The sequence below is a fragment of the Micromesistius poutassou genome (genome assembly GCF_964030765.1).
Source record: "Micromesistius poutassou genome assembly, chromosome: 24".
NCBI classification, from domain to species: domain Eukaryota; kingdom Metazoa; phylum Chordata; class Actinopteri; order Gadiformes; family Gadidae; genus Micromesistius; species Micromesistius poutassou.
Window position 1 is genome coordinate 134014 of NC_140294.1, and position 22834 is coordinate 156847.

The following is a 22834-nucleotide window of genomic DNA, read 5'->3' on the forward strand; positions in this document are numbered from 1 at the left end:
ACATACAATGCCTAAAAGGATCAGTATAATGGTATTAATCTAACTAAAGCGCGGTAACGTGAACAGGATAGTGCGATAGACAGATATTAACGTTGACAAAGCCAAAGAATACAAAAGAAAACTCCAGAAATGGTGAGAGGTTTACGGTTTTAAATCCAACAGGAATGCTGAATTAGTTTTATTATGATTCAGTGTTATAAAATCCCAGGCCTGACACCCAGATACAATACATCCTTGTATATACTTATATATAAGCCAAACTCTTCAAATATTTACAAAAGATAGAAAATAAAGCCTGCCAATAAATTAAACCGGTCGCCTCATTAGAAACGCTCACAAGATGCGTCTTCAAACCAGACAGTCCTGAAAACAGACGGTCAATCCAGACAGTCCTGATTTCCTGAAGTCTTGAGTCCCTAGTGCGATCCAATGGGGACCCTACACTGACCCCAGTGCGACTCTACGATGACCCCAGGGTGACCCTACAGTGATCCAACAGTGACCAGGTCATCCAAGGGTGACCCTTCAGTGACCCTACAGTGACCCCAGTAAAGCAGTGCGGTGGTCGTCTTGACACAGCAGTGACCCCGTTCACAGGACGCGTTGACACTAGGGCTGGGCGACATGGACCAAAAGTCATATCTCGATATTTTCAAGCAGATTTCAAGCAGATTTCAAGAAGTGAGACGTGAGCGGAAGAGCCAGGGCAGAGTGTGTGTGAGCAGCGTTGCCAGATTCGGGCCCCAATTTTCCGCCCAATCTGGCAACCCTGGTGACCACGTGATGCAGGGAATTTGACCCAATCTGGCAACACTGTGTGTGAGCCAGAGGCAGAGCGGGACGGAGAGGTAAGCAGAGCGAGGGAATAGCAGGCCGCAGGCGCGGCTCGAAACTGCGGGAAAACAGAAAATGCGTCACTTCAACGCAAATTAACTATATCGATGTTGACGATAGCGTCTCGTCCCATGTGTCGTTTGAAAAAATATCGACATATTCCAAATATGGATATAGCGCCCAGCCCTAGATCGGTGGTCGACGCATGTTGAACCGGTTCGAATGCAAGATGACCCCTGTGATAAAAAGCCCTGTGGTGACCCCTGACCCCTGCTGGCGGCCGGCGGTACTGCAGTGGAAGCAGAGCGTCATCGTCAACCATTTCATCCGCTCACTGTCGAGGCCCACAGTGAGTCTAGTGCAAGCTCCTCCCCCTGAAGGCTTAAATAAAAAGATGAAACGCCAGGTTCACCGTTGGTTTTTACATTATTATTACAAAATATTTCAAGTATCAACGCGGAAGAAAAGAACCCGAAGGAAGGTCAGTCGACTGCCGAGTGCAAAACGCAAAACGTGAAGGAGGTGATATGGCTTCAGTCTCTTTCACAGCTTTCTGCAGCCGGGACGGGACGCGTCCGTCCGGCCAGGCACTTTAATACTACATCTCTACGCCCTCCCACCCCCCCCACGGCTCTACTGCCCTCCACCTCCCCCCCCCATCACCGCCCTCCACCCCAGAACCCCACGTCTCCTGGTCTCCGCCGGTCCAGGCCTCGCCGTGGTCCTGGTGGTCCAGGCCTCGCCGTGGTCCTGGTGGTCCCGGCCTCCAGGTGACTCCCGGGATCCTCAGCTGTTGTCTGCGGGGGAAACATGACATCGGCACATTCAAACATGACGTCGGCACATTCAAACATGACGTCGGCACACCGAAACATGACGTCGGCACATTTAAACATGACGTCGGCACATTTAAACATGACGTCGGCACATTTAAACATGACGTCGGCACATTCAAACATGACGTCGGCACATTCAAACATGACGTCGGCACATTCAAACATGACGTCGGCACATTCAAACATGACGTCGGCACATTCAAACATGACGTCGGCACACCGAAACATGACGTCGGCACATTTAAACATGACGTCGGCACATTTAAACATGACGTCGGCACATTCAAACATGACGTCGGCACATTTAAACATGACATCGGCACATTCAAACATGACGTCGGCACACCGAAACATGACGTCGGCACATTTAAACATGACGTCGGCACATTTAAACATGACGTCGGCACATTTAAACATGACGTCGGCACATTTAAACATGACGTCGGCACACTGAGACATGACGTCGGCAGATGGTATCTGAAGGTGTGCGAGGGTCTACAGGCGGCGGGCGGGGGTGTGTCCGAGTGTGTGTCCGCAACTCACCTTCGTCGGAGTCGAAGCCGAACAGGCTGGAGCAGCGGTGGTCCCCGAGGTGCGCCTGCAGCTCCTCCTGCAGGAGGAAGGAGCTGAAGCAGCTGGGGCAGCGCGTGGCGGGCCGGGGCTCCGGGCTCCTGGGGGCCGCCGAGCGGAACATGGACATGTGCTTGCGGCGCTTGGGCATGTTGGTGAACCGCTCGTCCAGGTAGGTGGTGGGCGGGGCGCGGAAGTACGTCTTGCGGTAGGACGGCGTGGCGGCGGCGGCAGCGGCTCCCGGAGACGAGGCCTCGTCCGCGGCCCTCCGCTTCACGGTGGCCCCGCCGTTGATCAGCACCGAGTAGCCGATGCCGTCGCCCACCCCCCGCTGCTTGGGGCCGGCAGGGGGGCCCGCGGGGAGGGGGCCGGCGGCGAGGGCCCCCTGTGGAACTACGGATGTCTCGGCGTCGGCTGTAACCTCCGTTGCCTTGGCAACCGCTATAACCTCTGTTGCCTTGGCGACGGAGGGAGCTTTCGTTGCCTTGGCGACAGAGGGCGCTTTCGTTGCCTTGGCGACGGAGGGAGCCTTCCTTGCCTTGGCGATGGAGGGAGCCTTCGTTGCCTTGGCGACGGAGGGAGCCTTCGTTGCCTTGGCGACGGAGGGAGCCTTCGTTGCCTTGGTGACCGTGGGAGATTTTGTTGCCTTGGCGACCGAGGGAGACTTTGTTGCCTTGGCGACCGAGGGAGACTTTGTTGCCTTGGTGACGGAGGCAGTTTTTGTTGCCTTGGCGCCTTTGAGATCTTTAATTTTGGCCGGAGTTCTGCACTTTGATTTGGGTGTGTTGTCGATAGAGGCTGTTTTGGTCTTTGGACCGCTGTTTAAATGGGCAACCCTTCCCTTCTTTGCCACATCTCTATCGGAATTCGATGGAGCAGCTGAAATAGGTTTGTGTTCTTCGGACACTTGAAGTCTGTTCAGCTGTTCTTGTTCTGCAGCCAAAGGAGCAGACTGTTCCTGGTCTGTAGCCAAAGAAGCCAACTGTTCCTGGTCTAAAGGAGCCGACTGTTCCTGGTCTAAAGGAGCCGACTGTTCCTGGTCTAAAGGAGCCGACTGTTCCTGGTCTAAAGGAGCCGACTGTTCTTGGTCTAAAGGAGCAGACTGTTCTTGGTCTAAAGGAGCCGACTGTTCTTGGTCTGCAGCCAAAGGGGCCGACTGTTCCTGGTCTAAAGGAGCCGACTGTTCTTGGTCTGTACAGGCCAAAGGAGCCGACTGCTCCTGGTCTGTAGCCAAAGGAGCCGACTGCTCCTGATCTAAAGGAGCCGACTGTTCTTGGTCTAAAGGAGCCGACTGTTCTTGGTCTGTAGCCAAAGGAGCCGACTGTTCTTGGTCTAAAGGAGCCGACTGTTCTTGGTCTGTAGCCAAAGGAGCCGACTGTTCTTGGTCTAAAGGAGCAGACTGTTCTTGGTCTAATTGAGCCGACTGTTCTTGGTCTGCAGCCAAAGGGGCCGACTGTTCTTGGTCTAAAGGAACAGACTGTTCTTGGTCTGCAGCCAAAGGAGCCGACTGTTCTTGGTCTAAAGGAACAGACTGTTCTTGGTCTAATTGAGCCGACTGTTCTTGGTCTGCAGCCAAAGGGGCCGACTGTTCTTGGTCTAAAGGAACAGACTGTTCTTGGTCTGTAGCCAAAGGAGCCGACTGTTCTTGGTCTAAAGGAGCAGACTGTTCTTGGTCTAATTGAGCCGACTGTTCTTGGTCTGCAGCCAAAGGGGCCGACTGTTCTTGGTCTAAAGGAACAGACTGTTCTTGGTCTGCAGCCAAAGGAGCCGACTGTTCTTGGTCTAAAGGAACAGACTGTTCTTGGTCTAATTGAGCCGACTGTTCTTGGTCTGCAGCCAAAGGGGCCGACTGTTCTTGGTCTAAAGGAACAGACTGTTCTTGGTCTGCAGCCAAAGGAGCCGACTGTTCTTGGTCTAAAGGGGCCGACTGTTCTTGGTCTAAAGGAGCCGACTGTTCCTGGTCTAAAGGAGCAGACTGTTCTTGGTCTAAAGGAGCCGACTGTTCTTGGTCTGCAGCCAAAGGGGCCGACTGTTCTTGGTCTGCAGCCAAAGGGGCTGACTGTTCTTGGTCTGCAGCCAAAGGAGCCGACTGTTCTTGGTCTGCAGCCAAAGGGGCTGACTGTTCTTGGTCTGCAGCCAAAGGGGCCAACTGTTCTTGGTCTGCAGCCAAAGGGGCCGACTGTTCTTGGTCTGCAGCCAAAGGGGCCGACTGTTCTTGGTCTAAAGGAGCTGACTGTTCTTGGTCGGTACAGGCCAAAGGAGCCGACTGTTCTTGGTCTAAAGGAGCCGACTGTTCTTGGTCTAAAGGAGCCGACTGTTCTTGGTCTAAAGGAGCCGACTGTTCTTGGTCTAAAGGCGCCGACTGTTCTTGTTCTGTAGAGGTCAAAGGAGCCGACTCTTTGTGGGACATTGAGGTCAACATTGATTTGTGATACGATGGCCGTTCGTCCGCCACAAAGCGGCCAGCTCCCCGTTTGCGGGCTGGTCTCTGAACCTCTGCGGTCGTACTGGACTCCGTCGACGTACTGGACTTCGTCTTGTGGCCGATTGCGTTGAGGTTGACCGGCCTGCCTCTGAGCCTCCGGCACATCCCCCGGCCGCTGGCGCCCGGGGCGGGCTGCGCCGGCCCAGCCCTCTGTCTCGGAGGTGTTCTCCTGAGCTTGTGTGAGGCCGCACTGCGGGCGGGACCCTGAACTACCTGGACCCGCCGGGAACCCGGAGACTTCCTCAGAGTGGACCTCCCCGTCCCCAAACCCCCGCTCGCCCTGACCTCCGAGTGAGGGTCCGCCTCCGCGGCCCGCTCCCTGACCTTCAAGCGACCCTTCCCCTTCACGGGAGCAGCGACGCCGTGGTCCGGCCTGGCCGCCGTCCTCCTGGGCCCGGGGTCTCCCGCCCCGCGGGCCTCGGCCGGCTTGGCGGTGGCGTCGCCGCCGGTGTAGTGCTCCCGCTCGTGGAGGTTCAGCGCCCAGAGGCAGATGAAGAGCCGCGAGCAGCCGGGCACGCAGCAGCTGGCCTGCAGGGGGCGGTGCCTCCGGGAGTGGCGCCTCATCTCCATGCCCGTCCTGAAGCGCGCGCCGCAGCCCTGGTGGAGGCAGGGGTGGCGCGGCGCGAGGCGGTGGCGCTCCACGTGGTGCTGGTAGTGCTGGAAGCTCCAGAGCACGCGCAGGCACACGCTGCACTGGCCGTCGAACATGCGGAAGGCCAGCTGCAGGGGGGCGTGGTCGCGGGGGTGGGCCTCCAGGGCGTGGTACAGCAGCGCCACCGAGCTCCTGGACAGGGCGGCGCGCCAGGGGCAGCCTGCCATGGGGCAGCTGGTCTCCGTGACGACCGCAGACGCCGCTTCCGGACGTCTGGCGGCTTGTTTGGGAGGCCGCGGGGGTTCGCTCGGTGCGGGGTCCGTTGGTTTGGTCGCAGGTTTATCCTCTAGGAACGGCAGTGGCGGCCCCTGCTGGTCGGGGACGTGTCTCTTCAGGTGTCCGTTGACCTTGGCTCCGGGCGACGGGGTCAGACTTCCCTTTGAGACGCTGCCATCAGAGCGTAGCCTCCTGGATCCGGAGGGGGAACGTACGGCTGAGGCAGGGGACGTTACGGTAGTCCTGGGTCGTCTTTGACCACATGTGGCGGGCGGCGGGCCTGTGGTCTGGAGCTCTTCGCTCCCCTCCCGACGGCCAACGGCTCGCTCTCCGCACTCCGCCTCTCTCCGTCTCTTCAGCGCGTCGATGTGCTCCGACACGTGCCGCGTGGCCAGGAGGCCGTGCTTCAGCACCGTGCCACAGAACATGCACTGGTGTCTGCGGTAGTGGAACATGGCGTGCGACGCCACGCGCTTGCCCCTGAACACCTTATCGCAGAGGGTGCAGCGGTGCTCCAGGCGCGGCTCCTCAGACCCCGGCTGCGCGGTCGACCGTCCGTCGACCCCGCCGCCCTCCCGGGCCGGCTCCTCCTCCTCCTCGGAGTCCGGCTCGCTGGGCGAACACGCGGACCGGTCCGAGGGCGGCGAGTCCGGGCCGCTGCCCAGCGCTGGGCTCTGCTGCGCAGGGAGACTCCGCTCCTCCATCGCCTCTCCTGAGGCCCCCGGGATGGACTGAGGCGCCAACGCGCTCACCGTCTCCGACAGCAGCCGCAGTCCGTGCAGGTCTTCCTCGCCACGGCCGGCGTGTGCACCCGAGGCTCGTCCTGTGACCACATCTCCTCCGCGTCGGCCGTCGTCGTCGTCGTCGTGCCCCTTGGCCGTGGGACGTTCAGCCGTAGCGTCGGTCAGGGCAGACTCCGACACCTCTCCGGTTTGCAAGGCGGCCAAGTCTTTGCGTGCGTTTGAACGGCCGGCCTCCCGAGCTACATGTTCTACAGAGGGCTTTGTGTTGGCATCGGGGGTCGGTCTCCGTGCCGTACACCCAGGAGCCAGGGAGCGGGGCGCCACAGGGCCAGCTTTGTCATCCGCCGGCCGAGAGCCCGCACTAAGGACCTTACCGTGGCCCCGGTCCACCAGCTGGGACTGGCCGGCTCTGGTCCTGACCGGAGTATGGGAAGCGATGGTCACCTTCATCTCCACCAGGGGCTTGCTGCGGGGCCTGCCCTTGGTGCGAGGAGCCTGAGAGGAGGAGGAGCGCGTGACCACGGAGGGCGCGCCCTGGACCTCGGGGGCCGCTGCCGCCGCCGCCAGATGCTTGTTGCGGCGCGAGTAGCAGTGGAGCTGCCGCGCCAACGAGACCTCGTCCGACGCCCGGATGACGACGTGCTTCAGGCGCACGGGCCGGTCCGCCGGCGGGGGCCCGGGCAGCCCGGCCGACGCCTGGTACAGCAGCCCCTGGGCCAGGCCGTTCCTCCGGCTCTCCTCGGTGAAGATGTCCGCCAGCTCGTTGTCGGGCAGAGAGAGCTCCAGGATGACGCGGGCGGGCGAGGCGGGCCGCAGGTAGTCCAGCGAGAGGCCCTTCAGATGCCGGGTCAGGCTCTGCTTCTCCACGGGGTCGCCCTTCCCCGGGTCCTTCTCCTTGGGGCCGGTTCTGTGCGGAGGAGCGGAGGCACTCCTTTTCACCAGCGCCCGGGCCTTCTCCTTCTCCTCCTGCTCCTGCTGCCGTTTCCTCCGGAGCTTCTTCCCCTTGCGGTGGGCGTTCATCTCCAGCGTTCCCGAGTCCTCCAGGAGCCAGCGCGGCGTGCGGATCCGGCGCTTGGGGCAGCTCTTCTCGGAGAAGCGCGTGATGCGACGCGGCTCCCCGGGGCCCGCGGCCGAGGGGAACCCGTCGGTGGCTCTGCCCGGCTGCCAGCAGGAGCGCCGGAGGAACTCCCCCGGCTCCCTCGGGGGCGGGGCCGGCCGTGGCGTGTGTTTGCTTTTGTTTTTCAGCGAGCCGTCGCCGGGCGCCGGGGCGGGGCCACGGCAGAGCCTCGTCCGTTTGGGCGCCGTGCCGTTCTCGTGGCGCTTCCTGGTGGTGTCCGACCGCTGAGGGGCGGTGGCGTTGGGGGGCGGGGGGGCCAGGGGGCAGACGGCGGCCTCTTTGGTACAGTGCGCCTCTTCCGGCGCCTCCTCCCTGGCGACGCGCCGCTCCTCCCCGCTGAGAAGCTTCTGGCAGTTGGAGCGGATGGCCGCGACGTCCCAGAACTCCGGGTCGAAAACCAGGTCCTTCTTCAGGGCCTGAGGACAAACAGAGCAGGGGGTGAGACAGCAGCAGAGCGAACCAACCGGAGGACCGACCTGCGACCGGCTGAAGGGGCGGTACCTGCAGGAGGTCGAAGCGCACGTGGTTTCCGACGGGAGTGGCCTCGGCGTGGTATTCCTGGTCGGGCAGCGAGTACAGCCGGACCGCCGTCCTGTAGGCCTCCAGGGTGCGGTCCTGGAAGAAGACCAGCAGGGCACAGGCCCGGCACACCTCCAGGTCCCGGGGCAGCAGGCCGGCCACCGTCTTGTGGACCAGGGCCCGGGTGGCGCCGTCCGGCAGCAGACCGGAGCACAGCGCCCGGGAGCAGAGCTCCACGCAGAACGCCAGCCCGCCGTCGCCCAGCTACAGGGAGGAGGAGGAGGAGGAGGACAGGTTACCGGAGAGGGAGAGGAGAGGAAGAGGGAGAGGAGGAGGACAGGTTACCGGAGAGGGAGAGGAGAGGAAGAGGGAGAGGAGGAGGACAGGTTACCGGAGAGGGAGAGGAGAGGAGGAGGGAGAGGAGGAGGCTACAGGGTAGGAGGAGGAGGAGGAGAGGAGGGAGGACAGGGTAGAGCAGCCTCACCTCCTGCAGGAGCACTCTGATGAAGGGGAAGATGGCGGTGGCGTTGGTGGCGGCCTGGAGGAGCAGCCGGCTCTCCTCCAGCAGCGCCGGTCTGGAGGTCTGCAGCCGGCGGTGCAGCGCTCCCCACACACACACTAGCTGCCTGCAACACACACACATTACACAATGTACACACACACGTTACACACATTGTACACACACACCAGCTGCCTGCAACACACAACACACACACACCAACAACTCACACACAACACATACATTACACACACCAGCTGCCTTCAACACACAACGCACACATTACACACAATGTACACACACAAGCTGCCTGCAACACACACATTACACACACATTGTACACAATGTCAAATCTTTTTGCAACACACAAGCCAAATCTTTTGGCTGCAACACACAACGTTGACACAATGTACACACATTACACACAGTGCACTACTGACCGTAGTGAGGGGGCTTGTCCTCCGCTGAGCAGCTGGCTCCGGAGCCCCGCCCTGCAGAGACGGAGCATCACCTCCTCCTCCTCCTCCTGCTGCTCCATCCCACACACCACCTGCAGCACCTCCTCACCGCCCAGCGCACACACCTGGACACACACACACACACACACACACCATCATCACCACCTCCACCATCATCATCATCACCACCCCTCCATCACCAACTCCTACTCCATCACCTCCTCCTCTCCCCCCTACCACCTCCTCCTGCTGCTGCCCCACCTCCTCATTCAACCCCACTTCACCACCACCTCCATCATCACCTCCTACTCCACCACCTCCTCCGACCCCCCGACCCCCTCCTCCTGCTTCCCACCACCCCCTCCTCCTCCTCCTCCTCCACCCCCTCCTGCTCCCCCATCACCACCTCCTCCTCCTCCTGCTTCCCTCCACCACCTCCACCTCCTCCTCCTGCTGCTCCCCACCTCTTTGTGCAGCTGCTCCGACCGCTCCGTGGTGCACAGGTAGGCCAGGTGCACCTGCAGGAAGAAGGCCCGTTGCCGCGACGACGGGCGGGCGGCGGCGCAGCGGCGGGAGAGGGCGGCGGCCTCGCGGCCACGCCCGGACACCAGCAGGTATCGAACCCGCAGCTCCAGGAAGAGCGGCGTCTCCGAGCTCAGGAAGCGATCCACTGGGAGGGAGGAGCGGAGGAGGAGGAGGAGGAGGGGAGATGGGGAGGAGGAAGAGGAGGAGGAGGAGGGGAGGAGGGGGAGGTGGGGAGGAGGAGGAGCAGAGGAGGGAGGAGAGGAGGAGGAGGAGGAGCAGAGCAGGAAGAGGGAGGGAGGAGAAAAGGAGGAGAAGATGAGGAGGGAGGGAGGGAGGAGCAGAGGAGGAGGAGCAGAGGATAAGAGATAAGATGAGCCTTTAATGTATCTTGGGTACATAAACATAGAAGGTCAGCTGACACCAATGAACAGAGATAATATAAAACAGATATATGTTCTCTCTCCTCCGCCTCAGAGGAGGAGGAGGAGGAGGGAGGAGCGAGGGGCAGAAGAGGAGTAGGGAGGAGCAGAGGAGGAGGAGGAAGGAGAAGAGGAGGAGGAGGGGCAGAAGAGGAGTAGGAGGAGGAGATGGAGTCATCCGACTGTATCAACAACCAAACAGCTGCTGTTTACAGTGCTATGTTAAGTGACCTCCTCCTGACCCTGCTCCTCCTCCTCCTCCTCCTTTGACCCCGCTCTTCCTCCTCTGCTCCTCTCCCGTGTGTTAGTGGATCCGATTCACTAACGCGCGGCAAAACGCTAACTCGAAACGCAGGGATTTGATTTGCTGAGCCGCGTCCCGGGAGATGATTTAACCCACCTTGGCTCTGCGGGACCTCGGCCTCGCGCAGCACGGCCTGCAGAACCCGGTTCCCCCAGGGGCCCCCGTCCTGGAGCAGGGCCTTCAGCCGCAGCAGGTAGAGGTTGGGGTGGCGGGCCAGGGCCAGGTGGCACTCCTAGGAGAGGAACCAAGGAACCAGTGAGGACACAGGAAACCAGGGAGGACACAGGACACAGGAGACAGGGAGGACACAGGAGACAGGGAGGTCACAGAGACCAGGAATCAGTGAGGTGGGACTGAAGCTGCAGGGTGAGGGTGAGGTGGGGGAGGGTACTGACCTGCAGGGTGAGGGTGAGGTGGGGGAGGGTACTGACCTGCAGGGTGAGGGTGAGGTGGGGGAGGGTACTGACCTGCAGGGTGAGGGTGAGGTGGGGGAGGGCCTCCTGGATGAACTCCTTCTGGTCCAAGAACAGCAGCAGCTCAAACACACTCCTGGGGACACAACTCCCAGTTAGTACTGGTACTGGTACTAAACACACTCCTGACGACACAACTCCCAGTTAGTACTGGTACTACTGAGAGTGAGTGAGTGAGAGGATGAGTGTGTTAGAGGGTGAGTGTGATAGAGGATGAGTGACTGGGTGAGTGAGTGAGAGGGTGAGGGCTCACAGGGCCAGCGAGCTGAGGGTGTGAGTGAGTCTGTGAGTGAGAGTGTGAGTGTGTGAGAGTCAGTGTGTGTGTGAGTGAGTGAATTGGTGAGAGGGCGAGTGAGTGAGAGGGCGAGTGTGCGAGGGGGTGAGCGCTCACAGGGCCAGCGAGCTGAGGGCGTGCTGCACGTGGTCGCAGTGCGGCGGCAGGAAGGACGAGGCTCTGAAGAAGTAGCAGAGCGCCACCTCCAGGACGCGCAGCTGGGGGGCGGGGCCAACCTGGACCTCACAGAACCCCTCCACCAGCTAGAGAGAGAGAGAGAGAGAGAGAGAGAGAGAGAGAGAGAGAGGTAAACATCCCTTAGTGTTGCTGGTCCATCACATCACTGCACACACACCTGACCCCCCTGGATCAGACTGAACGCACAGACACACACACATTACCCGTATATTAAGTATACAAATACACACTATAACACTTCACTATACACAGACAAACACAATACTAGACTACACACACACACAGTCTAGACGAGTGGTCACACACACCCACACACTCCAGACTAGTCGACACACACACACACACACACACACACACACACACACACACACACTCTCTCTAGACTAGTGGACACACACACACACACACACTCCAGACTAGTGGACGGACACACACACACACACACACTCCAGACTAGTGGACGGACACACACACACACACACACACACACACACACACACACACACACACACACACACACACACACACACACACACACACACACACACACACACACACACACACACACACACTCTGTCTAGTCGTCTGGAGTGTGTGTGTGTGTGTGTGTGTGTGTGTGTGTGTAGCAGATACACCGCGGGGTTGCGGTAAGTATGTCCGGTATCGGGCTGTTATGGTCCATGTCGCGGCGGGCAGGCGACACGCAGCCCGGTGTCGTGAGGCGACAGCCCGGTGTCGTGAGGTTCTGTGCGCCGAGCGGGGCTCGCCAGCGGCTCGTGGTTAAAGGTCCACGCGCAGCGGCTGCTGCTGCTGCTGTACCAGAACAACAAAGTGGAGGAGCTCCGTGCTAGTTGGGGTTAGCATGTCTGCTAGCTCCGTGCTACCCGGGGGGGAGGGGTTAGCATGTCCGCTCGCCCCGGGCGCTCCTTACCTTGCAGAAGTCCGCGCAGAACGCGCGGCTGTCGATCCGCGGCGCGTTGCGGGAGTACTTGACGGAGAGGCTCTCGAGACGCCCGTCCATGCCCCGCAGCTCGGGGAGCGTCGCCCCTTCCTCCGCCATAGCGCAGCTCCGGCCCTGTCGGAGTTCGGCGACGTAATGACGCAGCCGCGGCGTGACTACGTACGGGGGTTGGCGTCACGCGGTGACGCGCTGGTCTCTGACCGATCGATTCCGTCGGTCAGAATCAGTTGTCGGACGGGGTCCACGATGAGCAGTAGACGGAGACGTGTTCTCGCGTCCAATTATTAATACATCGTTCAAAAGTGCCAAACAAAGACCGACACAAGACAATGCCTTTGAACTCACTTTAATAAACATTTAGTGTTCCAGATTCCAGAAGCATGAGCGGCCCTGCTACTGACCCAACACCTGTAACAGAACCCCTGTAACAGAACCCCTGTAACAGAACCCCTGTAACAGAACCGCCGTGTGTGTGTGTGTGTGTGTGTGTGTGTGTGTGTGTGTGTGTGTGTGTGTGTGTGTGTGTGTGTGTGTGTGTGTGTTTCTAGCGTGTATAGTTCTACGCAGTGAGACAGATCAGCCTCTGAACTCTCCCACAGGGCGAGGACCGCAGCGGACGACATCAATCAAAGGGGGACGCGGGGGGGGGGGGGGGGGGGGACGTCTCCACGGCAACATGTTGGACTGACTGCGGGTCAGAGGTCGTCGGTGCACTCGGACAGGGTCCTCTCCCTCTTCTCCCGCGCCGTGACGAAGTTGAGGAGGTCGATGGCCGTCACCACGCCGAAGACCATCTGCTTCAGGGTGGTGGAGCCGTCCGTCAGGTCTGCACACACACACACACACACACACACACACACACACACACACACACACACACACACACACACACACACACACACACACACACACACACACACACACACACACACACACACACACACACACACACACACACACACACGTTACAGGTCTGCGTGTGTACTGGCAATGTGTGTGTTTGTGTACTTGTGTGTGTATGTGTGTGCTTGTGTGTGTTTGCTAGTGTGTGCTAGTGTGTGCATGTACTAGGTGCGTATACTAGTGTGTGTGTGTTAGTGTGTTAGTGTGTGCACTAGGTGTGTGTTAGTGTGTGTGTACTAGGTGCGTATACTAGTGTGTGTGTTAGTGTGTGTGTACTAGTGTGTGTGTTTACACTGGATCTGCTCGTGGACCACCAGGGCGAAGTGGTCCGTCTCCAGGATACGGGACAGCTTGCCCAGGTTGTCCATCAGACGGATCTGGGTTTGGGGGGGGGGGACGGACGGACACACAGTTAATAAACACATCTCAGGGGGTCCCACAGCACTTCACAGTCTAGGCCTCCTTAGCAACACAGCTGATGCCTTAACTACCGCGACAAAAAAATTAAATGTTTTAAATATTTTAAAAGTTACAATTTCACAAATCTTTGACTGTTCTTGTTTCAGTTGTTAATTGTACAATGTTGTTTAGCACTTTATTTTTATATTCCCCACCACCACTCTGCAGTACACTGGTCCCAGTGCTCCTGGTCCACTGGTCCCAGTGCTCCTGGTCCACTGTGGTACCAGTGTGCTCCTGGTCCACTGTGGTCCCAGTGCTCCTGGTCCACTGTGGTACCAGTGTGCTCCTGGTCCACTGGTCCCAGTGCTCCTGGTCCACTGTGGTACCAGTGTGCTCCTGGTCCACTGTGGTCCCAGTGCTCCTGGTCCACTGTGGTACCAGTGTGCTCCTGGTCCACTGGTCCCAGTGCTCCTGGTCCACTGTGGTACTCTACCTGTTTGAACTGCTTGTAGAGGACCTTGCTGACCGGGTCCGACGGCTTCACCTTCCCCGCCAGCACCGACGCCAGCATGTTGCCCAGGGTTACCATGCCCAGGATGACTCTGCGCACGCGCACACACACACACACACACACACACCTCCATGAACTCCAGTTCATTAGACGTTAGTGTTAGCAATGCCATGCTAGTAAGGCTATCAGCGGTTCGTTGACCAACAGTCACTCATAAGGCGGCCGCACACCGCGCCGAAAATCGGGCGTCGACCTTATCGGCCGTCTATAAGGTCATCTGTATTATTTTTCAGCCGATTCAACGTGTAATCGGCCACTACAGTCGTTCAGTCTTCACCAATCTGATTGGTGGAGGGCTAGCCCTTGACTAGCGTCAGTGAAGCCCCGGAAGTAAGGACGGTGAACATACAAATAGTGAAAGCGCAGACAAGGTCGACGACACACTCTCCCAACGCATTGTTTGGCATCGTTTTGATAGTTGATATTGAATTCTTCGACCATGTGGACCGACGAAATCGAGGAACAATCCATCAGCATGGTGGAGGACAGACCGCCGCTGTTCGCGGTCACTGGGAGAGGTCACCTGGTATTTCCGGTTTTTGTTCTTTTTTTGGACCACAATACAGATTAGCGCCACCTGCTGTTTGGGAGACATTACATCTCGCGCAAGCGCAGAACGTAGACGTCCGTAGTCGTCTAGGTGTGTATTTCACACTTTTTTGACCGGAGTCGGTGAGATTAATAACCCGACTCTTTTGCTAGCGTCATCATGCTAGTCATGCTATCCGCGGTCAGGTGACCCATGGTCACACATACCATTTTGCTAACATTGGTAATGCTACGCTAGCACTGCTACGCTAACTGCGGCGCGTTCACCAGTGAGTCCCTCATAGGGCTTAGCCAGAGGTGCTAGTCGCACTAGCGCGGCGACCCACCCCGACTCGTCCACCACGGGGGCCTGGTCGAAGGCCTTCTCCTTCAGGATCTTGATGGTCTTCTGACAGTTAACCGACGGCAACACAGTGAGGGGCGCGCACAGGTTCAAACCCTGCAGCTTCAGGTTCCACCACCTGGGGGGGGGGGGGGCAGAGAGAGAGAGAGTGAGGACACACACACAATACTAGACTACACACACACACACAGTCTAGACGAGTGGTCACACACACCCACACACTAGACGAGTAGTCTCACACACACACATTCTCTCTAGACTAGTGGAGACACACACACACTCCAGACTAGTGGACACACACACACACACACACACACACACACACACACACACACACACACACACACACACACACACACACACACACACACACACACACACACACACACACACACACACACACACACACACACACGGTTTGGTGATAGTGGGGACACTCACCAGGGTTTGGTGATCATCAGGTCTTCCTCCCTCAGGAAGCCCTTCTCCAGCATCCATTTATCATTGAGGAATTTGGACCTGAAACGAGAAACCAGGATTAGATAGAGGCCAGGATTAGATAGAGGCCAGGATTAGATAGAGGCCAGTAGAGGCCAGGATTAGTTAGAGGCCAGGATTAAATAGAGGAGACTGTGTGGGGGCGGGGCTCTGTGTGGGGGCGGGGCTCTGTGTGGGGGCGGGGCTGTGACCTCACATGTAGTTGCGGATGGAGTCGGGCAGGATGACCACACAGCGCTGGCCCTCCTTCAGCTCCCGGGCCATCTTCACCGCCGCCGCCATCGCCGTCCCGGAGCTCCCGCCTGCAGCACGCCACAGGGGGGGTGAACCCAACGCACCCACAGGGGAGTGAACCCAACGCAACCACAGGGGAGTGAACCCAACGCACCCACAGGGGAGTGAACCCAACACACCCACAGGGGGTGAACCCAACGCACCCACAGGGGAGTGAACCCAACACACCCACAGGGGAGTGAACCCAACACACCCACAGGGGAGTGAACCAAACGCACCCACAGGGGGTGAACCCAATGCCAGGGGGTGAACCCAACACACCCACAGGGGGTGAACCCAACTCAGGGGGATAGAACTAACACCACACAGGGGATAGAACTAACGCTACGGGGTGGAACGTACCACACAGAAGCCCCTCCTCCCTGATGAGCAGACGGGACATGTTGAAGGAGTCTTCATCGTTGGACTTGAACCAGGAGTCCACCACCTGGATCACAGACAGACAGGTCAGGGCGGGCAGACAGGGCAGGTCAGAACAGACAGGTCAGGACAGACGGGTCAGGGCAGACAGACAGACAGGTCAGAGCGGGCAGACAGACAGGGCAGGTCAGAACAGACAGGTCAGGGCAGGCAGACAGGTCAGGACAGACGGGTCAGGGCAGACAGACAGGTCAGGGCAGACAGACAGGTCAGGGCTGACAGACAGGTGTTGGAGCTCACAGTGCGGTCCAGCACGGTGGGTATGAAGTCGTATCCGATGCCCTCCACCTCGTACTGGGTCTTATCGGTCCGGTTCAGGTCCTCAGGCTCAGCCAGGATGGAGCCCTCAGGGTCCACGCCCACGATCTACACCAGGGAGACCAGGGAGACAGACCAGGTGAGGGACCAGGTGAGACCAGGGGAGAGAGACAAGGGGAGACCAGGTGAGACAGACTAGGTAAGACAGACCAGGTGAGAGGGACCAGTTGAGAAGGACTAGGGGAGACCAGATGAGAGGGACCAGGTGAGGCTCACCTTGACGTTGGGGCATCGCTCCTTCAGCTTGCGAGCGATGCCAGTGATGGTTCCTCCCGTCCCCGCGCCCGCCACCAGCATGTCCACCTTACCTGGAGAACACCACTTACCCCTTAACACTTAACCCTAAACATTTAACCCTTATTAAGTGTTAAGGTCACTAACCCTAGGTTAGTGTCACTAACCCTAAACACTTAACCCCCCCCACACACACCTAACCCCCCACACACACACCCAACCCCACACACACACCCAACCCCACACACACACCCAACCCCACACACACACCTAACCCCACACACACACCTAACCCCACACACACACCTAACCCCACACACTCCCAACCCCACACACACTCCTAACCCCACACACTCCCAACCCCACACACACCTAACCCCACACACTCCCAACCCCACACACTCCTAACCCCCCACACTCCTAACCCCCCACACTCCTAACCCCACACACACTCCCAACCCCACACACACTCCCAACCCCACACACTCCCAACCCCACACACACCTAACCCCACACACACTCCCAACCCCACACACACTCCTAACCCCCCACACACACCTAACCCCCCCACACTCCTAACCCCACACACACACCTAACCTCCCCACACTCCTAACCCCCCCACACTCCTAACCCCACACACACACACCTAACCCCCCCACACTCCTAACCCCACACACACACCTAACCCCCCCACACTCCTAACCCCACACACACACCTAACCCCCCCACACTCCTAACCCCACACACACCTAACCCCCCCACACTCCTAACCCCCCCACACTAGGTGATAGTGGGTGACCGACCGTCGCACTGCCTCAGGATCTCCTCGGCCGTGGTGTCGTAGTGGGCCAGCGGGTTGCTAGGGTTACGGTACTGGTCCAGGATGTGAGAGTTGGGGATCTCGTTCTTCAGGCGCCAGGCCACGCCCACGTGGGACTCCGGGGAGTCGAAGCGCGCGCTGGTCGGCGTGCGGACGATCTCAGCGCCCAGCGCCCGCAGAACGTCCACCTGGGGGGACACGAGGACACTCTGATACTGGGAGGACACTCTGATACTGGGAGGACACTGGGAGGACATTCTGATACTGGGAGGACACTGGGAGGACACTCCAATACTGGGAGGACACTGGGAGGACACTCTGACACTGGGAGGACACTGGGAGGACATTCTGATACTGGGAGGACACTGGGAGGACACTCCAATACTGGGAGGACACTGGGAGGACACTCTGACAGTGGGAGGACATTCTGATACTGGGAGGACACTCTGATACTGGGAGGACATTCTGACACTGGGAGGACACTCTGATACTGGGAGGACACTGGGAGGACACTGGGAGGACACTCTGATACTGGGAGGACACTGGGAGGACACTCTGATACTGGGAGGACACTGGGAGGACACTCCCATGGGTGTCATGTCATGGTGCCATTGACCAATAGGCTGTGGGGGTGTGGCCTACCTTCTCCATGCTCATCTTCTCGGGCATCACGATGATGCAGCGGTACCCCTTCACGGCCGCTGCCAACGCCAGGCCGATGCCTAGCAACCACACAACACCATCATTACTGACCCCTAGCAACATCATCATCAACACTGACCCCTAGCAACCAGACATCATCATCACTGACCCCTAGCAACCAGACAACTTAAACAATGACCCCTAGCAACCAGACATCATCACTGAACTCTAGCAACATCATGATCACTGATCCCTAGCAACCAGAAAACATCATCACTGACCCCTAGCAACCAGACATCATCAATGACCCCTAGCAACCAGACAACATCATCATCACTGACTCCTAGCAACATCATCCTCACTGACCCCTGGCAACCAGACAACATCATCATCACTGACCCCTAGCAACCAGACATCAACAATGACCCCTAGCAACCAGACATCATCATCACTGACCCCTAGCAACCAGACAACATCATCATCACTGACCCCTAGCAACCAGACACCATCATCACTGAGGCCTAGCAACCAGACAACTTCAACCCTGAGCCCTAGCAACCAGACAGCATTATCAACACTGAGCCCTGGCAACCAGACAGCATCGTCAACCCTGACCCGTAGCAACCAGACAACATCATCAACCCTGACCCCTAGCAACCAGACATCATCAACCCTGACCCCTAGCAACCAGACAACTTCATCATCCCTGACCCCTAGCAACCAGACAGCATCATCAACCCTGACCTGTAGCAACCAGACAACATCATCATCCCTGACCCCTAGCAACCAGACAACATCATTAAGCCTGCCCCCTAGCGACCAGAAGCGGTACCTGTGTTTCCGGAGGTGGGCTCGATGATGGTGTCTCCGGGTTTGAGGAGTCCGTCCCGCTCTGCGTCCTCCACCATCCGCAGGCTGATCCGGTCCTTCACACTGCCCCCGGCGTTGAAGAACTCACACTTCACCACTACACACACACACACACACACACACACACACACACACACACACACACACACACACAGCTGCCGTCTGGGCCCTTCTTCATCATCATCGTCATCGTCATGCTCAGAGGTCACTCACGCATCTCGCACTTCAGGCCAAACATCTTGGTGATCTTGTTGATGCGGACGAGGGGCGTGTCCCCGATGCGGTCCAGGATGTTGGGCAGGATGTTGGGGCTGGACACTCTGGGGACAGGTTACCATGACGACTCAGTAGTGGAGACCCTCCGACCCCTCAGGGACCCGAATACAAACACATCAAGTAACCTAACGCTAGCCCGTTAAGTAAGCTTATGGTAAGCTAGGCTAATGAAAGCTAGGCTAATGTAACCTAGGGTAAACTACGCTTATGTAAGCTAGGCTTATAAAAGCTGGGCTAATGTAAGCTAGGCTAATGTAAGCTATGGTAAGCTACGCTAATGAACGCTAGGCTAATGTAACCTAGGGTAAACTACGCTGAAGTAAGCTAGGCTTAAGTAAGCCAGGCTTATGTAAGCTAGGGTAATTAAGATAAGGTAAGCTACACTAATGCAAGCTAGGCCTGCGCGGGCCCTTACCTCTGCGGGTGCTTGTGGGGGGAGTCCAGGTCGGACCCCCCCAGCCGCCATGTGCATCGGGAGGGGAGGTCAGGGCGGATCCACTTCCTGTCCGCCGTGGGGGGGCCGGTGTCGAGGGGAGGGTCCGCCTCGCCAGCCACCGCGAAGGACACCTGCAGCTTGCCGTCTCCGTTGGCGAGCAGCTTGGCGGCGTGCGGACAGCCGGAGGCCTTGGCGGCGGCGACGGCGTCTTTGGTGGCTGGGACAGCGGGCATGGCTCCCCTGGAGAGGACACGCCCACGTCAACATGAGCTGCCCCTCCCCTCCGTTCTTTACGGTAAATATGTGTTCTCCTGATGGTGCAGAGCCCAGCGTAGCGATGCCTTCTGGGTGGTATGAAACTAAACAAACGTTGTGTTGATTCAGCACCACCACCTCTGTCACCACCCATCCATCCCCTGGGAATGGAACCAAGAACCTTTTGACAGCGAAGGCCCTAAACTACCACGGCCCTTTAATAATACACACACACACCGTAGATCAACCACTAGAGAATGAAAAATCCTATTGATCCATCGATTTATTAGGAGGCCGGACCCATGGAGGGGCTGTATTGATCTACTCCATGTGTTGAGCGCCACCTGGAGGAGCGATGGCGGTGCGACGCTGGAAGAAGGGGAATCTGTTAAAGGTCCCATGACATGCCACCAGGTGTGGTGTGATTAGCCGTTACAAGCCGTTTTGAAAATCTGTCTGTTGTGATATCACAGGTGGGCGTGCCCACCTAGATGTGTGCTGGATAGATCAGTCTCTAGACCAGCCTACCCAGTGGACTGTAGCAAACGTTGCTCATCTATCCATCACGCATCTAGGTGGACACGCCCACCTGTGTTGTTATAACAGACATATTTTTTTAAACAGCTTGTAATGGCTAATCACACCACACCTGGTGGCATGTCATGGGACCTTTAAGAGCACCTTATATTATTCAATAAAATAGCAACATTTGGGGGTAAATTTTACCCAAAGCGCTTTACAGTGTTGACTGGCATTCAGCCATTCATGCACACACCGACGGCAGAGTCAACCACGCAGGGCATCAGCCAGCTTGTCAGGAGCAGTCAGGGCGAGGTGTCTCACTCAGGGAGTGAGACACAAAAGCTAGGGGGAGACGGGGATCGAACGAGCAAACTTGCAGTTACCAGCCAACCCCTTCTACCTCCTGAGCTACTGCCAGGGGTGGTTCATTGGGTAGAGCATGTTCCATTAAGACCTCACCGCAGCGACCCGGGTTTGGATTCCTGCCCTGGTCCTCTCTCTCTCTCTCTCTCTCTCTACCAAACCTTTCGGTCTAACTCTTCATGAATAAAGTATAAAAGTGCAAAATAAAAGAATAAAATCCCAGCCCTAGTGTTTTGCACGGAGAAGGACGACGACATATGGCAGCGTCAATGTTTTGCTCCAGCCCACGTGCACACAGGAGGGCGTGACTCCGACTAGAGGACGTGTCGTACCGCACTGCTGTTAATAATCTGCTGGTTGGTAAACACAGGGATCCTAATCACTAGAGCCACAGGGGGGGGGGGGGGGCTCTGCGGACCCCCCCCGTGGGAAACTGATCCTCGTGGTCCCAAAGCACTGGCCTCAAAAGGAGGTCGACGTCAGATACCAAAATAGGATCTTAGAGAAGTTCACCACAGCCCACCAAGACTTCACCCTGATGTGTGTCACGGCCTGGTACTTGGTACACAGTACTTCGCATCGTGCAGCATCTTACCCTAGCTATCTCTGTTGTATATGGAGAATGGGTTAACCTAGTGATTGTTAGTGCTTGGCACTTGGTTCTATGAACATCCTACTGTACCGACAGAGATATAATGTTGTTTCTCTTCTTCTGACAAATGTACTTTGTAAGTACATTGTAAGTGGCTTTGGATAAACGCGTCTGCCTAATGCCCTAAATAATAAATATCAAATCACAAGCACACACTATTGGGTAATCAGCTAAGCAACACAGTACACACCGCTGTAAACAAGAACCCTAACCCATGCTAAAGCTAATCCATGCTAACCCTCTCTAACACCCTCTAACCCTAACCCTTTCTAACCCTAACCTGGCCCTCTCTAACCCGGCCCTGTCTAACCCTAACCCTTTCTAACCCTAACCCCCTCTAAACCGGCCCTCTCTAACCCTGACCCTCTCTAACCCTAACTCTCTCTAACCCTAAACCTCACCCTCTCTTACCCTAACCCTCTCTAACCCTAGAAACCTCTGATCCTGGAACTCGAGTACCATGGTTTTAGCATTTAGGGCTCCTACCGGCGGGGTCGTACCGGGGTATCACGCATCCTCATTGCCGGGTACAAAGTGATTCTTTTTGCAGTTCAATGAGGCTCAACGGCGCCACCATCCGTTGAGAGACATGCATGCGATGTATTTTTGGAAACACATCGTAAAATAAGTAAAGTAGTAAGGGTCCTTTAAGAACGTGTCTAATCTGTAGGTAGGGAAAGGATGACAGCAGAGCGGTTCTGAAAAGACCCGCCGCGTCCTCCCCTCGTCAGAGCGTCTGAGGACCGCTGGGGGAGCAGCCTGACACCAACCCTGCTTGGCAGGAGCGTCTGAGGACCCCCACCAGGACCTGGACTGGTGGGTCGCCGGTCGCTGGACTCAGAGGTACCCCGATACGACTCACCAAGGGTCCCGCAGGAGGGGGACCGTCTCAGAGGGTCCTGGGACTGAACACGTGGTCCTTGTTGTGAAAACAACGTGTCGGTGACAACTTACCAAACGAGTCAAAGTTTGTACGGACGGGCGGGCCTGGAGGCTGGAGCGGGTCGGTAGAGGACGGGTCCTGGAGGCTGGAGCGGGTCTGTAGAGGACCGGGTCTGGGTCGATAGAGGACCGGGGGTCTAGGGGGATCTGGGTCGTCGAGTTGACCGGCTGCTGAATGTTTCCCGAGTGTTTTCATGATCGGGCTCTCATTGGTTAAGGCTGGGGCGGAACTCTTGTCCTTCTCCGCCAATCAGAGGACAGGATTGGAGGGATCGCGCTGTGTGTGGACACGTGGGTCAATAACACACGCGCGTACTAACAAGTCGGTCGGACAAACTTGGTCAATATAAAAAATAACATCCAAAAAAATGTTCATACAAATACAAAATGCCTATGGAAATGATATGAAGACCGCATAATGATGTTCTCATCCATAACTT

General features: G+C 57.6%; 2 protein-coding genes across 2 annotated transcripts; both read right to left on the reverse strand.

Annotated features, from left to right (window-relative positions):
• Nucleotides 1–205: 205 nt before the first annotated feature.
• LOC311369640 (uncharacterized protein) lies at nucleotides 206–12311 on the reverse strand. The gene is made up of 10 exons (XM_084487863.1): nucleotides 12054–12311; nucleotides 11042–11187; nucleotides 10645–10726; nucleotides 10274–10409; nucleotides 9394–9599; nucleotides 8912–9054; nucleotides 8457–8598; nucleotides 7955–8236; nucleotides 2214–7869; nucleotides 206–1631 (listed from the first exon to the last, which is right to left on the reverse strand). The coding sequence occupies exons 1-10, from the start codon at nucleotides 12180–12182 to the stop codon at nucleotides 1621–1623; spliced, it is 6933 nt and encodes a 2310-aa protein (XP_084343989.1). The 5' UTR covers nucleotides 12183–12311; the 3' UTR covers nucleotides 206–1620.
• A 102-nt stretch (nucleotides 12312–12413) lies between these two features.
• Nucleotides 12414–22779, reverse strand: LOC311369610 (cystathionine beta-synthase-like). The gene is made up of 15 exons (XM_084487824.1): nucleotides 22407–22779; nucleotides 19640–19900; nucleotides 19162–19268; nucleotides 18911–19045; nucleotides 18079–18158; nucleotides 17420–17624; nucleotides 16598–16689; nucleotides 16304–16429; nucleotides 15986–16070; nucleotides 15546–15651; nucleotides 15293–15370; nucleotides 14835–14969; nucleotides 13882–13990; nucleotides 13279–13363; nucleotides 12414–12909 (listed from the first exon to the last, which is right to left on the reverse strand). The coding sequence occupies exons 2-15, from the start codon at nucleotides 19891–19893 to the stop codon at nucleotides 12779–12781; spliced, it is 1728 nt and encodes a 575-aa protein (XP_084343950.1). The 5' UTR covers nucleotides 19894–19900; nucleotides 22407–22779; the 3' UTR covers nucleotides 12414–12778.
• Between the last annotated feature and the right edge of the window lie 55 nt (nucleotides 22780–22834).

What these genes read in the sequence shown, in the direction of transcription:
- LOC311369640 (XM_084487863.1), bottom strand. Translation starts at nt 12,182, where the DNA reads ATGGCGGAGGAAGGGGCGACGCTCCCCGAGCTGCGGGGCATGGACGGG. An exon ending in GCCCTCAGCTCGCTGGCCCT is followed by an intron (nt 10,727 to 11,041) that starts GTGAGCGCTCAC and finishes TTGTGTCCCCAG; the next exon opens with GAGTGTGTTTGAGCTGCTGC. An exon ending in ACCTCACCCTCACCCTGCAG is followed by an intron (nt 10,410 to 10,644) that starts GTCAGTACCCTC and finishes TTCCTCTCCTAG; the next exon opens with GAGTGCCACCTGGCCCTGGC.
- LOC311369610 (XM_084487824.1), bottom strand. Translation starts at nt 19,893, where the DNA reads ATGCCCGCTGTCCCAGCCACCAAAGACGCCGTCGCCGCCGCCAAGGCC. An exon ending in GCCCACCTCCGGAAACACAG is followed by an intron (nt 18,159 to 18,910) that starts GTACCGCTTCTG and finishes TGTGGTTGCTAG; the next exon opens with GCATCGGCCTGGCGTTGGCA. An exon ending in AGAAGATGAGCATGGAGAAG is followed by an intron (nt 17,625 to 18,078) that starts GTAGGCCACACC and finishes GTGTCCCCCCAG; the next exon opens with GTGGACGTTCTGCGGGCGCT.